This window comes from Gasterosteus aculeatus, chromosome 10 (genome assembly GCF_964276395.1).
Source record: "Gasterosteus aculeatus chromosome 10, fGasAcu3.hap1.1, whole genome shotgun sequence".
Taxonomy (NCBI): Eukaryota; Metazoa; Chordata; class Actinopteri; order Perciformes; family Gasterosteidae; genus Gasterosteus; species Gasterosteus aculeatus.
In genome coordinates, this window is record NC_135697.1 from 10,384,923 (window position 1) to 10,402,269 (window position 17,347).

General features: G+C 46.8%; 1 protein-coding gene across 1 annotated transcript in view; it reads left to right on the plus strand.

The window, feature by feature from the left end:
• Positions 1-17,347, plus strand: part of clasp2 (cytoplasmic linker associated protein 2) — a 40,947-nt gene that overhangs the window by 4,492 nt on the left and 19,108 nt on the right. The window contains 14 exon segments of the mRNA XM_078081652.1: positions 1,952-2,055; positions 2,651-2,742; positions 3,300-3,375; positions 4,214-4,311; positions 7,152-7,170; positions 7,172-7,223; positions 14,214-14,354; positions 15,817-15,890; positions 15,992-16,084; positions 16,205-16,350; positions 16,525-16,660; positions 16,788-16,858; positions 16,997-17,056; positions 17,146-17,223. Coding sequence (XP_077937778.1) covers positions 1,952-2,055; positions 2,651-2,742; positions 3,300-3,375; positions 4,214-4,311; positions 7,152-7,170; positions 7,172-7,223; positions 14,214-14,354; positions 15,817-15,890; positions 15,992-16,084; positions 16,205-16,350; positions 16,525-16,660; positions 16,788-16,858; positions 16,997-17,056; positions 17,146-17,223 — 1,240 coding nt within the window.

The window sequence follows — 17,347 nt, forward strand, 5'->3', positions numbered from 1 at the left end:
TTTGCAGAGAGTTGTTATTCTGTAGTTTAGTTCATAAACTAAGCGTACACACTTTTTTATTTTCTATTTGTTGAAAATCTGATTATAAGGATGTCTTTGTTCTGTTTATCAGATTTAAAGGTAAAAGTTCATCCGGCCCTTATTTTGTCCCCAACAAAGTTACAAGTGTGATGGTTTGTTGTATTATTGTCTTGACTCTTCACACACCCCCACAAAACCGCACCCACAATACATCCTTAAGTCATGGCATGTCCGTCATGCTGCTGCTCGGTCTATTACAACCCAAACCATACCTCACATTCATATGACCTTACGCACTGAATGTTGTATCTCGTGTGTGTGTGTGTGTGTGCGCGAGAGGTGTCACCCGCTGTCTTTGTCAGCCAGACGTGTTCTTGTCACCAACAAACACACTCAATCTGGCAGTGCAGCTCTGAGGCACTGGACCTGTCACAGAATGCAAAGACTGCCACCGTACACACACACACACACACACACACACTCACTCTCTCTTGCAGACAGGGAAGAAGATGAGATCATTGAGGCCGAGCAAATGCCTTGATCTGCAGGACGGACTCAGGGCTACAGTCGTGTGTCTGTGTGTGTGCACACTTTGACACACTGCCGCTGTCTACCATGATCACACAGTCTGGACTTTGAGTTCTTAATATTTTCTTCTTTGCAACCTGACAGATTAAAGTGTCGTATAAGTGAGATTAAAATTAATTTGTCAACCAATTGCATACAAGCAGAGTGTGTGTGTGTGTGTGTGTGTGTGTGTGTGTGTGTGTTTTCACACTCGCTAGAGCAGATGACGTTGGGGGGCAGCAATGTCACCATGTCATTTTTCTGTTTGAGGGTATTGTGCTTGTTGCCATGGCAACCAGCTGTTATGGTAACAATGTACACACACAAATATACACATGCACTAACACAAGGAAACTACCGATTACATCATTATCCCTGCTTGTGTGCGTGTGCGTGCGTGCGTGTGTGTGTGTGTGTGTGTGTGTTGTCAAGCCCTTTAAACCCCAGAACAGTATGTTGTGTATCTTTGACTTTGAGCATTTATGGAAGCAGGGTTTATGTGGGATCGACTCAAAAGAAACTACAATACTCATGTTGATTTTAACTAAGAAACCTGTCGGCCGCTGCAACAACTTGGATCATTAATACATATTTAATAGTTTTATGAAAACAATGGTGGTCTGTGGCACAGAGGGAGAAGCCATGTCCAACTCTTAACAATCACACAATCTCTCCTAGGAACAAATCTTTGTCTTTTCATGGGATGTGTTGACATTGAGAAGTGTTGAAATCACCAGACTCGTCCTCCAAATTATCCAAAGATTATTCCTTCATTGTGTACACCTACAAACATTTTTTGCAAAGGCTGTCAAGTTAAATTGAGGAACCATTGGAAACATCAGAGTCGTTATTATAAGGCTTATTAGTGCAGCATTTAAAAGCTTTTTACCCGTGAGTCTGTCCGGTGTGCGTAGGCCGCAGTAGTGGAGCAGTCGTGTGTCCGATGGAGTGGAACTGACGCCTGTGCGTTTGATGAGCTCAGGCGTTATTTTAGTCACGGCTCATTTCTCGTTTCCTCTCTCTCTCTGCCCCCCCCCCCTCCCATAACTCCTCAGGGCGTCGTGTCGATGTTGGTGCTGTCTGAGCCCTTCACATGGCGACAATGTCGTTGTTGTGTCTTTGGTTCCAGCGCACCGACAGAAAGCCGCTCACAATGAACACAAATCTGTTGTGTATTTATGCGTTTTGAGCAGCGCTCCACTTGGGGGCAGTCTTCTTTGTCTCTGGGTTCACTGTCCTGTGCTGATTGTTACAACAAGTGCAGGAGAAACTAAACGCACCGCTCATTAAGCTGCGTGTTTCCTACACCCGACTCTAATCCCGACTCCGCCCTCTCTCTCTACATATTGTTTCCCGTGTGTAGTGTTGCCGGCCTTGGTGGACAGGCTGGGCGATGGGAAGGACCAGGTCAGGGAGAACAGCCAAGCTGTCATCCTTCGCTGTATGGAGCAGACGGCCTCACCCATGGTGAGACACACACACACACACACATACACGTCAGCCTCAGGAACAGACTGACTTCTTGTAACATTTAATATGGATCTGATAAATAGTCAGATGAATAGCAAAACTATACATGAAACAAAATGATTGATTTGAGTGGTTGATGTTTGAGCCCCGCAAGTCACACGACCAACATCTAAACTGAGTGACTTTGATCATTTAAGTGTCGATCCTTGATAAAGTTTCATGTCTGCTGCAGAGTTTCAGCCACCGACTGTGGTTGGTGTGCCAGGTTTCTTGTCCGAACAGCTGTTGGAACAGCCTACAGACCAATTGTAATTATTCCAGTTATTCAAAATAACCCGGGTGACATGGACACCTGCACATCAGTAGACTTGGGGGGTGAAACCAGATGAGAGGTATATGAGCTGGTGGGGCTCCCTCTGCTGGGTATTTAAGGAATTACACAATGTCCTTCAAGTTATGGCCACAGATTGTGACCTCCTGTGCGTTCTGTAATCTGTTCAAGCCCCCCAGCTGCCTTCCTCTGCTCCATCCTACTTACACCTGTTCCCCTCCCCACACTCCTCGTTTGTCTCCCTCCTTCCACCTCGTCCAGTATGTTTGGGAAAGGCTGCTTCCTGGTTTTAAACACAAGAACTTCCGTAGCCGAGAAGGAATCTGCCTCTGTCTCAGCGCCACGCTCAGCACGTGAGTAGCTTCCCTCTTCTCGTCTGTATGAAAAAGTACAGGAGGATTTGTGAAGCTGATAAAGAGTCTGTGTGTTCCCTCATCTTTTGGGTAGAGGCGCATACTTTTTCTTCCGTACAGTAGTCGTCCTTAAAGAAATTGTTAGTCGCCCATCACTCATGGGATTTGTTACTCATTGTTGATCGTGTTGATCCTTGTTTTCCCAAAATTACCAGAGGAGGGCTCAGAATGACAGACGGCTTATCGACTTGGCAGAGACCAAATACACCAATCGTACTCTTTCTAAACTAATGATGGATTTATTTCAATTGTTTGTTAATTTTCTATGTATTTCTGATGGAGATTTTTTATTTATTTTTATTACTGCTTTCCTCTTTCAAGAGCATGCCAGATATTAATTGTTTAAGAAACACACTGTCTTCTTAATCTTCTTTCTAAACCCTTTTCACAATTCACATCAGACATTTGGAAATTGCCGTGTTTTTTGATACTCTTGGACATGTGATTGAAATGGTGGTGACAGTCATCCTTGTGACTCCCCGCGGCTCTCCTTTTAGGTACGGAGCCCAGTCGCTGAGCCTCAGCAAACTGGTTCCTCATCTCTGCTCCCTGACTGGAGACCAGAACCCACAGGTAAGGAAACGCAGCGCTTTAGCAATATGACACACAACCCAAATATCTCTGTGAATGTTTGTGCTGTGGTGTGTGCTGGAGTGGGTGGCGGTCTTTAAGTTGCTCCCTTGCGTCAGTCTTCTAGCTCAGCCTGTGGTTTATCTCTCGGCAGCCAGAGAGCGTTGGCAGGCATTAAGTCAAGCTGTGTGATTATTACTGTTATTAGTGAGGAGATGTGCTTCGTAGAGACTCCACTGCTCAACCATGAGCTTAAACGCCCAACCGTTAACCGGCACAGCAGTGGCATCGCAACGTGTTGTGAGAGAGGTTGGTTTTAAACCTCCTGTGGAGTTGCACCCCAAAGTTGAAATCTGCTCCCATCTTCTGCCCAATGATTATCCGACCACATGCTGTCTCGACCAATCGGCTTCCTCAACAGGCCCTCTAAACTTTAGCTGCGAGGAAATTTAAACTTTTAACGGCATCCCACTTCCGAATCGCAGCGGTGCTCTCGACGCGACTGGCGAATCCCTGGTCTGCCATTCGGGGGATGAGTTCAGGGCCCGGTGGGTTTGTTTCACGATGCCTTTACGTTTTGCAACCCTTAGACGAGTCACCTCGGACCGGGACAGAAATCTTTGTGGACTGCTTTATTAATCATGCAAGGAGACATTATTTTTGCTGTATCAGCTTGTGTACATACACGAGTAAAGCAATAAGTGAGCATAAACAGAAAATTGAATAATATTAAATTAATTAACTATATTAAATGGCGCAAAGATTGGACCAAGCAAATAAACAAGTGTAACGTGTTGTGTGATTTATTGTAAGGTCTTACAATAAGTGTGTATGTCTGCAGGTACGTGAGGCCTCCATAGCAACGCTGGTGGATGTTTATCGTCACGTTGGAGAGCGGGTTAGAGCAGACCTGGGGAAGAGAGGCCTGTCTGCTGCACGGTGAGTTATCTTCTGTATGTCAGTAATCCATTAGGTGTGTGTGTGTGTTTTCCCAACAGGGGGGCTGTTGTGTGTGTGTGTGTGTGGGGGAGTGTAAGGGTCCCGTGGCCTTGGCACTCCGTTTGTCCCAGGCCACACCATGCACCGCTCTGCCCTCCACACACACACACACACAGAGGGCCACTTTCATCCAGAGCACAATGCTGACTGACTGTGGGATGAGGAGGGGGAGGGGGGGGGGGGGGGTACAAAGGCATTGGGTGGAGTAAGAGTTGTGGAAAAATTGGAGAAAGTGTTTCATCTCATCGAAAGAGGTTCGCCGAGGGCTGTCGTCCTTCTTTGATCCCCGTGGTTACGCACGCTGGCTTGAAGGTTATTCTAAGCGGACACATACTGACCCCTCCCTCTTTCTGCCGCGTGTGATATCCGAGTCGCAGCGAGTGTTGTGTGCTGACTGCTCCATGTGAGTCTGTGAATGCTGGCAGTGGCCACGTGTCATGTGCAGGGTCCCACTTGTCCCCGCTGTAAACACGCCGTCCGTCCGTGTGTGTGTGTGTGAGAATATATGTATTGTTTATAGTTTGGCATGAACAGCGATGAGCACGGATATCTGTTCTCTATCTGTTGGTGATTTCAGTATTAACATTATAGCTCCGTTGTGGCGGCATTTTGCAGGTTTGTATGTAAGTATTGTGTGGTTGGGGGCCTCCAGGGTGGTTCTGTCTCTTTTAAATTACATTTTGGCTTCCTGTAACAACACATTTTCCAAACTGTGTCAATTGAGTGAAACGCAGCGTTGTTACCCCCAAATTAGGTCTGTCCCTGGAGAGGTCCCAGACTGTTCAGAATAGGATTGGGAAGTAGTTCATTTCATCATCCAGGTCAGTTAATCTGGTCGGCGCTGCGTTAGCCGGTGTCGCATGGGATCGCTCATCCTGCAGTGAACCTGTCCTCGGGTTAAAGCCTCTTTGGCAGTCAGTCTGATCGAGTCATCTGACCCGACTGTAAACCCGGATCGACCTGTGCAGCATTCAAACCGGGTCAGACCCGCTCTTTGGGTTTTGTTGTGTGTGCGTGATTGTTTGCAGATGGTAGTTTACCCATATGTGTTGAAGGTTAAATATCATATATGTTACAAAAACTGAGTAGTTCTTTTTCTTGCTATAAATGTCTTTCTGAGGTGTAGCAGTGATTCACGTGGAAGTCATAAAATTAAAAAATTTAAAAAAAAAGGAATTGAATTGTGGCGGTGATGAAGTAGGGTGAGAAGAAGTTGAGACTTGGAGAGGAGGGGGGAGGAGCAGCAGCTTTGCTTTGGGTCTGCTGCTAGCTTTACAGCCCCTCCCCCTCTGATAAGTGTGTATGTCTGCCATGCATGCGTGTGTGTTTGTGTGTGCGTCTGGGAATGGGGGGGAAGGTTATGTAAAGGGTAACTGAATCTCTTTGCTGCGAGTCACACAAATCAGCGCGCACACACACACACACACACACACACACGCACACACGCGAGCGCACACACACGCGCGCACGCACATTGCCATGGCTCTGCTGAGATTTAACTCCTTGTACACTGTGGAGGTTTCTCAATGTGTGTGTCTTCAGCATACAATACGTCTGTGTGACCGTAGGTGGTGCGTTGTATGCCCAAAGCGTGTTTGGGTCTTTCGCTGTTTGGATTTTCTCTCTCTCTCTCTCTCTCTCTCTCTCTCTCTCTCTCTCTCTCTCTCTCTCTCTCTCTCTCTCTCTCTCTCTCTCTCTCTCTCTCTCTCTCTCTCTCTCTCTCTCTCTCTCTCTCTCTCTCTCTCTCTCTCTCTCTCTCTCTCTCTCTCTCTCTCTCTCTCTCTCTCTCTCTCTCTCTCTCTCTCTCTCTCCTCTCTCTCTCTCTCTCTCTCTCTCTCTCTCTCTCTCTCTCTCTCTCTCACCCTCCCTCTGGAAGTCACTGCACCATGTTGGGTACAAAGCGCGGAGGGAAGCAGAGCACCACAGCGTGTCACTAGCATGGGAGCTAAGACAACGTTGCGCAGCAACCTACTGATCAATCCACTGGGAAACCCAGAGGCCGACGAGTGTGGGGGGCTTGAGGCTGGGCGCTCTCTGAGCTGAATAGCCAAATTAGTATGCAGATGAGAGGGAGGGAAGCCACGTGAAGACGCCGCGCGGCAGAAGAGCCCATTGCAACGCCCCTCACCAGGAGCCGCTTAGCCGTCTTGTAGCTGTGGACCAGACAGACAGAGAGGGAGACGACGACGACGACGACGGTGTGTGTGTGTGTGCTACTCGGATTCTTGAGTTCTCTCATCCGTGGCGAACCGTTTTGGAAGGAAAGTGTTACAGGACGGGTGTGTGTGTGTGTGTGTCGTACCAGTCATGCGTAGCCAGTGTGTGTATACACGGCTCCGTGTGCCGGAGGTGTCTGAGGCAAAGATTTGATCTGGACTCGATCTTTGTGTCGTTGGGATGCAGACGGTGTTGTGCGTCGCATGTCTGCCGTGTGATTCCGTGGGTTCTTGTGCGCTTGGTGCTGAGCATTGTGCAAGGAGGACTCCAGTGCTTTGCTGCTGTAGCTTCATGCGTGTGGCTGGCATGAGGGACACACCCACCTGCAGACAGACAGGGAGGCTGTCCACATGTTGCTCGGGATGCTCGCAGGCTGTCTCTAGGTTAACCTGCGTGTGCAGACGTGCGTGTGTGTCCATCTTCGTTGTCACGATCCTTTCCATGAAGACAATTGAGTGTATATTTCCTAATTCAGTCTCATTGTGATGAATCTCATTCTGCTCTCATATGTATTGCACTAGCTTTGTTGTGTACGCTTCTAACATTTCTTCTTCTCTCTCCAGGTTACAGACGTTATTCGCCCCGCTTTGATGAAGCCTTGAATTCAGGCAACATGGCTCTCAGCCCGAGTCACGGTCAGTGCCATCTCTTTCATTTTGCCACAGTGGCCTCTGAATCCCACGGAGTTTGAATATGTTGTCCAGATGGTTTTACTGTTGTCGGGTGCTGGGTGTGTTCGGGTGGGTGCTTGTGCGTGTCTCTATCTGCATAGGGTTTTGTAGTTTCTGTAAGAGGACCTAACAGGATTAATGCTTTAATCTGTTTGTATTTGCCTGTGATTTTGGGTGTGCTAAGCCCGACTTCAGCTGAAGGCTACTGTCTGTTTATCGGTTTGTGTGTGTGTGTGTGTGTGTGTGTGTGTGTGTGTCTCTCTCTCTGGTTCTCCTGAAGCCTTGACTAGCATTGTTTGACCATTGAAAATTGTGCCATTGACGTCTTCTCGTCACTTGGTACAGTCGACCTTTTGAAATTGTCATTTTGCTGTCTGAATCCCTTTTGATGAGAGTACTGAAATTTGCACCAGTAAATTAAAGAAGATAGTTTTTCCTCTGCAGGGTAAGAACTATGTTTGTTGTTGGTGTTATTGGCTGCGAGCGCCACAGCCTCCATGCGTCTGACAACGACAGCAGCGGTCGGTGGCCGTTTGCTTGGTGCAGCCCTTTTGCTCTGGGGGGATAGGGTGATAGGGTGGGGTGATAGGGGTGGAGATGGGACTCGGGGCGTGTAGTTGCCATGATGTTGTCTCTGGTGGTGGCCATGATGTTGTCTCTGGTGGTGGCAGAGAGGCGGAGGACGTGCCTTGTGATCGTTTTGACTGACGTAGCATTTGTGTTATCAGAGGGAATAATGATCTCTCATTTCACTGGAAAAATATATTTTTTTAAATTGTGATTTTTGTCATGATCTGTACCAAAGTCTGTAATATATGCTGCGTAGGTACTTCTCTGCAGCATCTCAGTACTTTATTCAAAGGAAAATCTTGACACACATAAATAAATGCACCTCTTGTTATTTATAAGTTACAGAACACCACATTTGTAATTGTGTCACTCTTTCATCTGAGTGAAGTAACTTTACATTTAGTATAATGAGGAATATAAGTGGTGTTGACATTGCTACAAAGGGAAAAGATTTGGTGCAGACGGTCAATAAAACATGAAGTGATCCTTGACACCGGAGACGTCCCGGCCTCTGAAACAGACCAGAAAACCGTCCACAGCCACACTGCGTCTTTGGCTAAATCCTGTAATTCTCCCTAATCTCACGTCATGTGTTGATCGCATATCCAAAAATCCCTGAGTAACCGAGAGATGCGCCGGGGGGGCAAACTTGGGCGCGTGCCTGACGGCCACCAACTCAGGTGCACTTTAAGCTTCTAGTCGCACGGGGAGGGCCGCAATTTATTGCGTTTTTCAATTATCGATGGAGAGAAAGGTCAAAAACGTTTCCTCTTCACGTGACTCAGTTTGACCGACCAACAGTCCAGAAGGATAAACAGAGAAGTTATCTGCAAGCATTTTGATCATGAATGGCTCTTTTGACTCGACTAACTGCCTCAGTTTTCTATTTCTCCACGCCTGTGTTTACTCCATAAATAAGCCCCTTGCATGAAGGGCAAAGGAAGGAGGGAGGAAACTGACAAGAGATCCCTCGCAGTAGGCGAGTGGCTGTGCCGATCGCCGCCTCGCCCTGATTCATCATGACAGACAGAGAGATTGAACAAATGACGGGAAAAGGAGATAGAGGAGAAAACAAAGGGGACGGCCGGAAGGAGAGAGCGCGGCCACACAAAGACCACCGCAGACCTCTGTCCATAACACGCTGCAACCATGGCAGTTGGAGATGATGGCGTGTGTGTGTGTGTGTGTGTGTGTAATCTTATCCGACTATGAATGTTGGCACTCAGACAAAAACTCGTCAGCCTATGGTTTTACATTGAAATCAGCTTAAAGTCCAAACGCTTTCACCCTGAGTGCACTTGATCAGTTGTAGTCTACGTTTGCGTGTGTGCGTGTCTGTACGTGTGCACGTGCGTTTGTCTGGATATGTTTTGTTGTGTTTGTATCTGTTTCTTTATTGCTATATAATACTAGTGAAGTAGCCTGACTTTTCTCTCTCACTTTCTATTTCTATTTTCAGTGATATTAAGGGAAGTGTGTGTTGTTCTGCGCCTTCCTTCCTGCTTCTATCTCTGACTGTCAGTGGACAGACAATTAAGACAAAGTTCATTATAGCTCCCTCTGTTGAATAGTGGCTTTCCCACATTCAATGTAAACTTATCCATCAGTGTGAAGGCACAACGAGGCATTCTTTTCTTGGATGGGTGTTAGATATAGATGAAGCGCGATTAACGCGTCTCAGAGAAGTCTGTGTCTCTTCTCCACGGCGTTTTTGCAAATGACTCCTCCGAGACTTTCAGTTGCTTAATATCATCATCATCATGAAATACGGACCAACGGGTATAACATTTGCAGTTGCCTTCTAATAGTAGTTGCTTTTTATCTTATCCGGTAGTAGTACACCATCTATTTCATGGTACATAAAAAAACGTTTCTTTCAGACCGAAAACAATTCAACATTGAAACACCAGAAACCTAAATAGAATAAATAACATCTATATATATATATAACAACTTCTAAGACTCCTATTCTTGTAAGAAGGTAAAGTATGTTGGTGCCTTCCTTCGGTCCTGTCTGAGATAATGCCCAAGCACTTGCAAAACTGACCATCAGTAGCAGCTTTCATTGCTTGCATAGCTCAGTGTTGACAAGGACTCTCTCTCTCTCACACACACACTCTCTTGCAGACATGCTCCTTCTGCTTCAGTGCATCTCCGGCTCTGCAAAGGAATCCGTGACCCCGTTTCCAGGCTAGGCTGGTTGCCATGGCAAAGCTTTCCTTGGAATATTATCCTTCATCCCTCTTCCTGTCTTCCTGAAATCGGGGCTCAAGTTATGCGTGCGTGCCTGTGTTGTTATTTTCACATAAGAAGCTAATTCCCTCTGAGCTGGGCCCAACATTCAGCAGTCCATCTCCACGTAGAAAATCCCGGCCTCAACTTGGTGTCCTCACGCTCTCTTTACTCGTTTCTCCCCATTTCCTCATTTATTGCCACTGAACAGATAAAAACAGATCATAATACAAGCAGCTTGTGTGGATCAAAAGGCTTTTGGACTGAATAATTTGTGTACAAATGCTGTTTAAATAATTTGCTGTTAGTTCTCTTCCCCTACTTTACTTCCAGGGTACTTTGCCTCGCCGGGCCGCTTACTCAACGCGTTCTCGTATCGCTCTGTGAATGGGACTCTGCACCCGGCCTCGTGGTTCTTAGTGGGGAAATGTCACGCTGCCAGTTACCCTGCAGATTACAGCAGATCATCACAATTGCAGTATATCTGATTGCTCAGAAGATATGCTCTTAGTCGCAGTCATGTTTTTTCCAACCGCGGTTTGAACGCTCCGTTTTGTCTGCAGCACTCCGGCAGATCTTAAAATCTCTTCACTGTATTTCTTTTGCTGATGCTTAATAATAATGTTTATACTAACCAAAGTGCTGTGTGGACCTTTGGCCCATGTCTTCAAATGCAGTCTTGCACTTCACCTTGTGAACCTCACGTCACACATCAACACGTGTGTCGCCATTGAGAAAGCAAAAGAACGGATTTATATATGTGCATCGTATTAAAGGTCAACTGTTTTTGGTATGCAGTATTTTAAGATGCTGCTTTCTTGGCTTTGGCCTGGATTTCAGTGTAGCCAGTAGTTCAGTACGTATGTATTTATGTTCAGGTTTCAGAGCAGATTACGGTATGTTTGTGGCAGATTGGAGATTCTTGTCTATGATAGTGAGACCCTCTGTATTTTGAGGTTGTTGTTGTTGTTGTTGTTTTTTATTGGTTGAATAATGTGGTTGGAACAAGGTTGATGCTGCCCCCGTGTGGTAACAACAGAATGCTTGTGTGTTAGTAGTTACAGATCGGTTATTGCCTTACATTTATCAGTCAGTGTTCCTCTTTCCTTATAAGTAAGAGGGGCCAAGAAACGGAACAAAAATAGATTTGTTTTGCTACTCTGCCCATATTTCCTACTACCTGTTGATTATATTGTTGTTTTTGGCTGAGAAGAACAATGTGTGGGATGTTTTACACACAAATGAATGATTGGTTTTGATTGGATTTGTTGCGTATTTGTTGTCATCTTGTAATTTGAAAACGTATTTATAGTTTCTGTACAACTATCAGATCTGTATATTTAAAGCAGTCGGATACACGAGAGGAGGAAATCTCAGTTTCCATGGCAACGCTGCCTGGTACACGACGGACCTGAATTCTCTCACTGCGCTTTGTGTGTCTCTGTGTGTACAGCCTTGTTTATTTGTTGTGGCATATTATTGTGTAACGTGGTGTATCCTGGGAGACACTAATGGGACTTGAAGAGCATTTCCAGCATCCTGTTTTTTTAAAATAAACTAACCCATTCAGTTAATAAACAGTAAATACAAATGTTAACCAAACTAAATTGAATATGTGTCTATTTTATGCCTGTTCGCTGGTCTGTTCATTTCAAAAAGCTCTTCTGCACAGGTTGCCATGGCAACAGCATATGTGCAGTCTGCTCTCTGTCTGTCCCTCTTTCTCGCTCTCTTCCTCTCCCTCCTTCCCCATCACTCCCCCCTCCAGTATCTTTGGCCTGCCCTTCACCCAGTGGCATTTACTCCCATGGGGTCTGACTACAGACAAAAGAAGGGAGATGCTAATCCTGCAAACAGTGATATGAAATAGAGACGCATGACCGAGCATTGCTAATGGGCTCGTGGGATTTGTTAGAAAGCAAATTAATGCACTAAACTGGTATTTGACACTGAATGCATCAGTCATATCAGCGTCTTTGTACTCCCATGTGCCCGTACACATGAGTATTTTCTTCAGCATGTTTGAAGTATCTGACAACCTGCCTCAAAATGGTGCTTATTATGCAAAGCAGGTTCTTATATTACACTTTGACCCTGATTACCATCCGTAATGGTTAAACAGTTTAGTAGGCAATGTGACCCTTTTTATCGACATCACACATATTTCAAGGCTGCAGCTGGACTAGTCAGTCACCTGACAATATTTATATTTCTCTGAACCAGACCAATGCAAAAAATCCCCTAAAGATGGCTGCAACAATAGTATGGCCGAGTAATATCACATTTCTGCTGATGTTGTTTGCTTTAGGATGGGGTTTATATTCTCCCGCAGTTCATCTGTATTCAACCGTATGTGCTTCCTACACTGCTGGAAGTTGGAACTAGAACCGCAGTAGTTATTTCATTTGAATGTGATTGCACTGTGTTTGGTGTGTTTGTTGTTGGGTGTGAGTGGGAGGGTCGAGGCCTCAGATGGAGGGGTGTGGTAGCCCCCCCCTCCCTACCCTCTTCCTTCACACACCCCACACAACCTTCTTTGATCGTTGCTCATCATCCTTTGTTCTGTTGTGTAAGTGGATTATCGCAGTTAAATGTAGCAACATTAAAAAGTGTGTTAAGAGGTTGTTAATAACTAAATACTGTACCCAAAAACAGTGTGTTTGAGAAAGTGTTGTCAATGCTAATGAGTTTAGGTTGCTGGTTTGGCAGGGACACCAAGAAGCTCTGTTATTATTCCTTGTGTGTGTGTGTCCCTTCAATTCTCATTACACACACTTATATTCCTGCCTCCGCACTGGCTGCAACACAATGATGTCATCTCTAGTGTGATTGGCTGTGAGGCTGCTGATGGAAGGAGGAGAGATGGGTTGAGAGGGAGTGGGAGAGGGACCAAGGGATGGAAGTGAGAGAAAATGCCGGCACTTGAATGGGTGTGGGGGGTTTTGGATACCGGTGTGTGCGTGTGTGTGTGTGTGGCTTTAGCCTAGCCATGAGGTGTGTGTGAGGTGTGTGAATGTGTCTTGGGGTACGGCTGGGAGAAGAGGAGGGACCCAAATACCACGCCCTCCCAGAAGCATGAGACGACTAATCTGCCAGCGGATCTGTGACTGTGAGTGCTGTGAGGGATTTGGGTGTGTTATGCCGTGTGCGTGTGGTAAATATTCTTCCATGGCAAAGGATGTATGTGCTTCTTTCAATGCCTGCTTTACATTTACTGTTCTCGACAAAAAGCCTCTGCAATAACTGAACGAATAGCTTGTGTGCGCACACACACACACACACAGTCGACATGCAAACTAAATTGACAGGCGGTGTGTGTGTGTTGGTAGGTTTGATGTACGATTCAAGGTGTGGGGTGGTGGCTTTGGCGCATTCTCCAGACGGCTGGTTGTCACAGCGACCGGGGCGCGCTTGCATTCATCTGCCAGCCGTTGCCTCTCCACAGGGTCGAGCGGTGCGTCTCCCTCGAGGGGTTTCTGCTCGTAGTCACGCGTTCAAAACGTTGCATCTCGGCTGCAAGCGTGTCCCGAGAGTCAAGACTAGCTTTGGAGCGAGCTCCATCTCCAATAGCATGCAGATTGATGGGTTCTTTTGGGCCGTGGAGAGTTCTGCAAGTCACCGCTTGCTTGGGGGGGGCATCTGGATTGTCGTCTGTGTTTCTGGGGTCTAATAAGTGATCGATCGTGTGTGTACGTGTGCTAGCCTTTACCTTCTAGCCAGATATAATTAGTATTGATCCAGTGATTCCTGACTAAGCAACCTGCTCCGTCCTTTGCTTCTTCCCCGTACTTTTCTAGCATCCGGTGTCTTTGAATGAACACAAGCTTTTAATGCTCAGTATAGAGAAGGAGGAATACAATCCAAGCTGCTTTGAAAGTATTTCAGAAGGTTTCTGCGGTTTGAATAATTTACATGTATTTATTTAATATTTTAGAACCCAGATGTCAACGTACTAATTGGGAGAGTAGAATAATCGTCAGTTATCTTTTTTTTTTTTTTTTTCTATTAGTGACACCCAAGCAGGTACTGAATGAATGAAATCCTTGTTCTTTATGATAATGAGCACAGTCCAGCGTCTGGACTTTCCTTTTCATGCTTTTCCTTGCCTGCAGGGCGGATGTTAACACTCTCCTCTCTGTCCTCTCCATCCAGATCGTAGCTTCGAAGATGACGACAGTGTGGAAGGGAATCGCTCTTTCTCGGCCCAGGCTGCCTTCAAGGTCCCAAAAGTTCCCAAGAAGCCGGCGGAGTCCTCTGCTGCGCGCAGGCCCAGCGCCACCGGCGGCAAGCTCGGTATTTAACTTCCCACATTTACACACAAACAATGAATGTATCTGAAAAGAAGTGATCTTCAGCCCAGGCGTCTGTTCCCTAAAATATAAGAGATAAACAGAACGTGCCCAGCTAACCAGCAGTCGAGCAGGCGACATTTCCTCCAGGATGTGGGCGCGGCCTTCTGTACGACGGTTCTCTGACATCATCTTACATTAGAGGACGTCGCAGTGAGACTGTCTCTGCGTCCTTGAGTCTTCTTCCTGCGGCACGTGGGCGCACCGCGGCGCTCCGCGGCGTCTTTGTGCGTATTGATTTTTCTTTTCCTCTGTATTGGAAGACAACTATGTTCCCGCGAACATGCGGCCAATTTTCTCCTGCCGTGCTGATGGATCTGTCAGCAATGTTGTCAATACGTGCACTCACACAAGCAGTCTGCCCGCGGGTACGTTGTTGCTCTGTTCGTCGGAAACAAGAGTGGGATCGCTTGTCACTTGGATCAGTCTGATTGATCGTGAGGCTGCTGTGAGATGCTGAGGTCCAGTGTATGCTGGGTATTTTTTTGCTTACGCTGAATATCGGGTCTTAAGCATTGATCAGATGCATGATTCTGAACCCAATATGTGATGAAAATGAAAATATGTGATTCCACACATGACGAGGATTCCGATTCAGTCGTGCTGTTTCTAAGCTAGCTTTTCTTTTCCGTGTTCAGGACGGAGTCTGTCTAGCTTTCACTGTTTGTCGGGCTACTTTCCCCCGTGGTGAAGCCTAGAGGCCTGTTCGTCTGTATCTGCATCAAAATGGCAGCACGCCGAAACACACTGACAGGAAGCCTGAGACAGGCAAGACGGATATTTCAATTTAACCAGAGAGTGGCAGAAACCTGACTGTGCCGACTTCAGCAGTTTTCCATCACAGCAGGACACGTATTTTTTTCTGACCGCTGGTTAACGGTCATGTTAACATGTTGGTGTAGAACCGGTGCACCGGGAACCACTGGTTTGGCGGTTCGAGTCCCGGCTGCTCCATGTCCCGTGTCGAAGTGTCCCCGAGCAAGACCCCTAACTGCTCCCTGGGCGCCTTTACGGCAGCACACTGCTGAGATTAAAGGCAGAGAACAATTTCCTGTGTAAAATAATACTTTGCAATAAAAGGAGGGGTCATGTACTGTACGTGTGGAGCTTTGAGATGACCAATCTATGTGGATCAGCCTGATATTTGAACCAACCGGCGGGGGGAGAAGGAAAGGACGTATTCCTTTTGCATTGACTCCACCAATGGTTCTCCACCATTAGATACACAGGCAGCTCCCACTCGATTAAATGTGTGGGTGTGTGTAGTTGGAAACGTGCTGGGGGATTTTCTGAAATCAAACCAGAATCTCAAGACCAGCCGGAACAGAGATCCGACATGCCGTCACGTGAAAATTCACAAACACACACGGACGTGCTTATTAACGGACCCTGCCCTGGTTTTCTAGTGTCCAAGGAGAGCGCCGGGGGAGTTGACGAAGAGGACTTCATCAAAGCCTTCACAGACGTTCCCCCTGTGCAGGTAGGCGACGTGCAGCCGCGTCAACAAACCAGGCCAGACTAGGCTGAGACTCTCATCGGTGCTTCATGTGTCCGCTCCTCTCCTTCCTCCCCTCGCTGCAGATTTACTCTGCGAGGGACCTCGAAGACAACTTGAATAAGATCCGCGAAATATGCTCTGACGACAAGCACGACTGGGACCAGAGAGCCAGCGCTGTCAGTATTTTCACCTTTTTTCTTTTTAACCCTTGTATTTTTTTCACCTAGTGCTAATACAAAATTACCTTCTCTTGACACCGATGATGATTGTTTCCTGTCTCGCTCTCATCGTCGCAGATGAAGAAAGTCCGCTCGCTGCTCGTGGCGGGCGCGACCAGCTACGACTGCTTCTACCAGCATCTGCGGCTGCTGGACGGGGCCTTCAAGCTGTCCGCCAAAGACCTGCGCTCCCAAGTGGTCCGAGAGGCCTGCATCACCGTGGCGTGAGTGTCGCCGACGGACAAGATCCAAGATCACGAGCACCTCTAGAATCCAGAAGCTTTCACTCATTTTCTTCGCGCCGTAGTTGAACCTAATTGATTGATTGTTTGTTGGTCATCACTGGGCCTTGCCGATAAACATCTAAAACATCTGATGGCCGTCGTGTGTCTTTGTAGCTTCCTTTCGTCGGTGCTCGGGAACAAATTTGACCACGGAGCGGAAGCCATCGTTCCCGTCCTGTTCAACCTGATCCCTAACTGCGCCAAAGTCATGGCCACCTCCGGGATGCTGGCCATTCGCATCATTATACGGGTGAGTTTTCTACTTTTCTTTTGCAGAACAAACCTATTTCTAGTCGGTGTTGATGGTGTCGTCTGATCATTGGATTATTATTCCCACTTTAATCGCCTCCTGTCACTCTGCCTCGTCGCGACTGCAGCATACCCACGTCCCCAGACTCATCCCCCTGATCACCAGCAACTGCACGTGCAAGTCCGTGGCTGTTAGAAGGTGAGGTCGAGACAGTGCCGAAGGGCCTTGTTTGTTATTGAGCAGGTCTCAAATGATGAACGGCTTTGAAGGTCATTTAAAAAATATCTTTAATGTTTGTTGTGGTCATGAGAATGATAAAGAAAATGTCATCTCCAGGCGCTGTTATGATTTCCTGGACCTTTTGCTACAAGAATGGCAAACCCACTCTCTGGAGAGGTGAGGGCTGATTCTCACAACCTTTCAAACAGGCTTTTCTTTCTCGCTGTTACTTAATTCACCATCCTTCCTTTCTTCCTTCCTTGCAGGCACACGGCAGTTTTGGTTGAGAGCATCAAGAAGGGAATCCGAGATGCGGACTCAGAGGCCAGAGTGGAGGCTCGCAAGTAAGACGCGCAACATGAAAGACGAGTCGTTTTGAATATCTGACCACCCTCAATTCTCTTTTCTGAATACCTTGATTCCTCTCTTTTGCCTGATCATCTTCATCATCTAACCTTTGCTTTGCTC